This window comes from Crocuta crocuta, unplaced genomic scaffold, assembly GCF_008692635.1.
Source record: "Crocuta crocuta isolate KB4526 unplaced genomic scaffold, BGI_CrCroc_1.0 scaffold13, whole genome shotgun sequence".
Taxonomy (NCBI): Eukaryota; Metazoa; Chordata; class Mammalia; order Carnivora; family Hyaenidae; genus Crocuta; species Crocuta crocuta.
This window is the reverse complement of record NW_027530007.1, coordinates 1,732,863-1,736,322: the sequence shown is the minus strand read 5'-3', so window position 1 is coordinate 1,736,322 and position 3,460 is coordinate 1,732,863. Positions and strand designations below refer to the sequence as shown.

Sequence of the window (3,460 nt, the reverse complement as noted above, 5' to 3'; positions counted from 1 at the left end):
CCCCCCCCCCACCCCCCCCGGGCTTCCTGGACCCTCTCATTCGGCTGACCTGTAGCATCTACTTCCTTTTCCCCAGAGTCTGTGTCTTCAGCTTCCGCCCCTTCCTCTCCCGCTGCCCTTGTGTCTGGGGGAGTTTGACTGCGTTTGACTCTCACCCGAAGGAAGCCTGTTCTGCGGATTCAAGGCTTAGTTTAAAAAAACAACAAACCTGAGGTGTGACCTCATTCCATGGCCTCGGAATACTGTGTTATTCCCTAGTAAAAGGACCGAAGGCCCTGAAGTCTGTTGTGGATTTTCATCTAGTTTCTCGACTTATTTTTTGTTTATTTTACTCATTTTTCTCTGAATGGATAATTCATTCACAAGGTTCAGAGTGTTTAGAGGTTCAGAGAAGAAAGCTTCCCTTCCACTTCCTGCAGGCCGTCCATGGGATCACTTTCTTCTGTCACCGTCTACATTTTTATCTTACAACTTTTATTTATTTTTTAAAGATTAATTTGAGAGAGAGAGAAAACATGCACATGAGCAGGGGAAGGGCAGAGAGAGAGAGGGAGACCGAGAATCCCAAGCAGGCTCCACATGATCAGCGCAGAGCCCGATGTGGGGCTCGATCCCACACACTGTGACATCACCACTTGAGCCTAAACCAAGGATTGGACGCTTAGCTGACTGAGCCACCCAGGCGCCCCTTTATCTTCCAACTTTTTAAGCAGAATTTTAAGTATTTTTGTTACAGAAATATATGTAGCAGCACTGAGGTAATGAAGTAAAAGAACCAAAAACAGACCACACGGACCTTACTCGTCCCTACTTCCTGGTGCTTGTCCTCATTCAGAAAGAACCTTCATCAGCCTCGTAACTTTCAAGTCTCTCATTTACAGTGTTTGCATCGGTGTCAGGTTTCCAAACCCCAGAGGGGACAGAGGGAAAGTTGGGGGGCAGAATTTGCCGGCTCGCTGGAGAATACCCCCAAGTGTGCCCCCGCCGCTCACACCCACCCTGCTCCTTGTAGAAATACCTGCTCCCCCTCATCGTGGGTGGCCGAGAGGACAGGAAGCACCTGGAGAGGATGGAGGCGAGTCTCTCGGAGCTGAGTGGCAGCGTGGCACAGACAGGTAAAGATTAATGACTCCATCAAGTCGCCCCTCCAAGCCTTCCCGAGCAGCCCCTTCTCTGCCCCGCCCCTCCCCCTTGCCTCCACTTTATGTGGTGACTTCATTTATCTGCTCTGAGAATCTGTTCACATTTGCAAATGAAGCCGCCGTCATTTCGGTTTAATTTGAAATTGCTTGTTTACTGTCGGCGCGGCCTCAATTAATTATGTTTTTACGGAAAGGCTCCCAACCTCAGAATATTAATAAGGGGAATAAAATGACAGCCTTTCTAAGGGCTGTAAAGTTCATTTTTAATTTCTGCTTCTGTGAGGTTTTCAGGGGGGTTTTCAGCGATTTTTTCCCCCTTCCCTCTAAGAATCCAGCACAGGGTCAAGAGAGGCTGTAATTACTGCGGCTCCGGGGACCCCAGCCACCTCCTCTGTCATCGACTCCACAGGGCTGGCGTTCATTACCCGGTGCCCCAGTGATGGCCCAGATTAGCTGGGACCTGTCGCACCAGAGGCGGCTTTTCCTCTTTATAAACTTGTTTACTAGATGGAGGCTCTGAATCTAAAAACTCAGGCAAGCCACAGAGCCGCTGTCCCGGGCAGGAGTCTATCCCGCTGGGGTGCACTTGCAGAGCCGCCGGAAACGCTCTGGTGCGTCTGGCCCTGGGAGGCTGACCCCGGGGCCCGTGCCTGGGGCACAGCCTGGTACCACCACGGGCCCGGGGAGCTCCAGTAGCCTCGGGGTTGGGTGCAGAAGCAGGAAGGAGCGGCAGGAAAGCGGGATTTGCGGTCTTTAACAAACACTCCCGGCCTGAGATGCGTATGGGCCTGAGATGCGTTTCTCCCAGCACGGGAGACTCCGACAGCTGCCCGGTGAGGGGCGTGAGATGAGGGACACGGACGTAACCGAAGTTGGAAGAGCCAAGCAGATCATACGCACATGTAATTGGAGGGGAGAGGCTTTGGACGGATATAGTGTTGACCATGGACAAGTGCACAATAGGAAGATGGAGTGGAAATACTAGAGGTTAGATGCGGTGCAGGTAGATTGCCCGGAGTGCAGATAAATTATCTGGATTGCGGGGTGGGGGGTGACTCAGATAAATTAGACGTGGCAGCTATAGGTGTGTGGACAGAGAAGGGAAGAATCTGTGTGTATCATTTAACAGAGATGCTACTGCTTTTTTCTCCCAGTGACTCAGTTACAGATGACTTTAGCCTCCGTCCAGGAGCTGCTGATTCAGCAGCAGCAGAAAGTCCAGGAGCTCGCCCACGAACTGGCCTCAGCCAAGGTACTTGTCCCTGACCCTCTCCGGGTCCAGGTCTGCCCTGCCCGGTGCTCTGCCCATCTACCGCGATCCACTGGGTCTGACTTTGCTTTTCTCATGCTGGTTACACAGCAGGGGCCCTCACGGTCCTCAGAGAGAAAGGAGGCGGTCACCTTCCCATCACTCTGGCTCCGTGTCCCCTCCTCGCAGGGGGAAGGAGGGGCAACTCTTTGCCTGTGGCCCTCCCGGGGCAGCACAGCCCCAAGCTCTGGAGGTAGCTGCTGTAGACCCCGGGTGATCTCCCCTGCCACGTGAGGCCACAGGTCACAGCATTGCCAAGAGCGAGTGCAGGGAGTGGGGAGGTGGGGGAGTGTGCTGAGGCACTCGGCTAAACCCCGCATCCACGGGCAGATTCTCCGCACCCAGGTCTCGGGGAGTCAGGGGACCCCGAACGGAGTATCAGCTGGGATTGCCCCGGGCTGTTTCCATGCCTCACTTCCCAGCTGAAGTAGTCTTGGCAATATCAGGTCCCAGGATCAGACCTCTTGGGGCAAAATCCTCTGCCACATGCCAGCCGTGTGAGCACAGGCAAGTTACTTAACCTCCCTGACTTAGTTTCCTCGTCTGCAAAACGGACTTGTAATGCCACCTCCTTCACTGTCTGCATGTGCTTGGAATAGTGTCTGCTCCCGTCCACTCGCGGGAGCGCAGGCTTCCGGCCCGGGTCTGTGGGTGCATGACAGGGTCATTCTCGAGGCACTGTCTTGGACCGGGCCCAGGGAACAGTGGGCCAGTGGCTCCAGGATGTCCACTCTCCTCCCCAGTCCATCCCCATCCCTGTGCTGCTTTCCGGTCGCTTCCACGCAGCCCGAGCTGTAGAGGGACCGACTCTGGGCGGCTCTCCCAGGAGAAGTCCCAGCCAGCGCACAACCAGATGTGAGCCGGCGCTCAAAGCTTTGGCGTTTGCAAAACCAAGTGAAACTGGAATCTTTCTGTTTCTGATGGATTCTGGGGCTCCCCCCTGTGAAGAGGGGTTCCCAAGAATCCCCTCTCCCCTTCTTGGGTCCCCCCCCCACAGGAGGTGCTGCCT

At 54.5% G+C, this 3,460-nt stretch overlaps 1 protein-coding gene across 1 annotated transcript in view; it reads left to right on the top strand.

Moving 5' to 3' along the window:
- Positions 1-3,460, top strand: part of PEX14 (peroxisomal biogenesis factor 14) — a 94,296-nt gene that overhangs the window by 85,888 nt on the left and 4,948 nt on the right. Inside the window, exons 4-5 of the mRNA XM_077763965.1 lie at positions 1,013-1,115; positions 2,297-2,394. Coding sequence (XP_077620091.1) covers positions 1,013-1,115; positions 2,297-2,394 — 201 coding nt within the window. The remainder of the gene's footprint in view (positions 1-1,012; positions 1,116-2,296; positions 2,395-3,460) is intronic.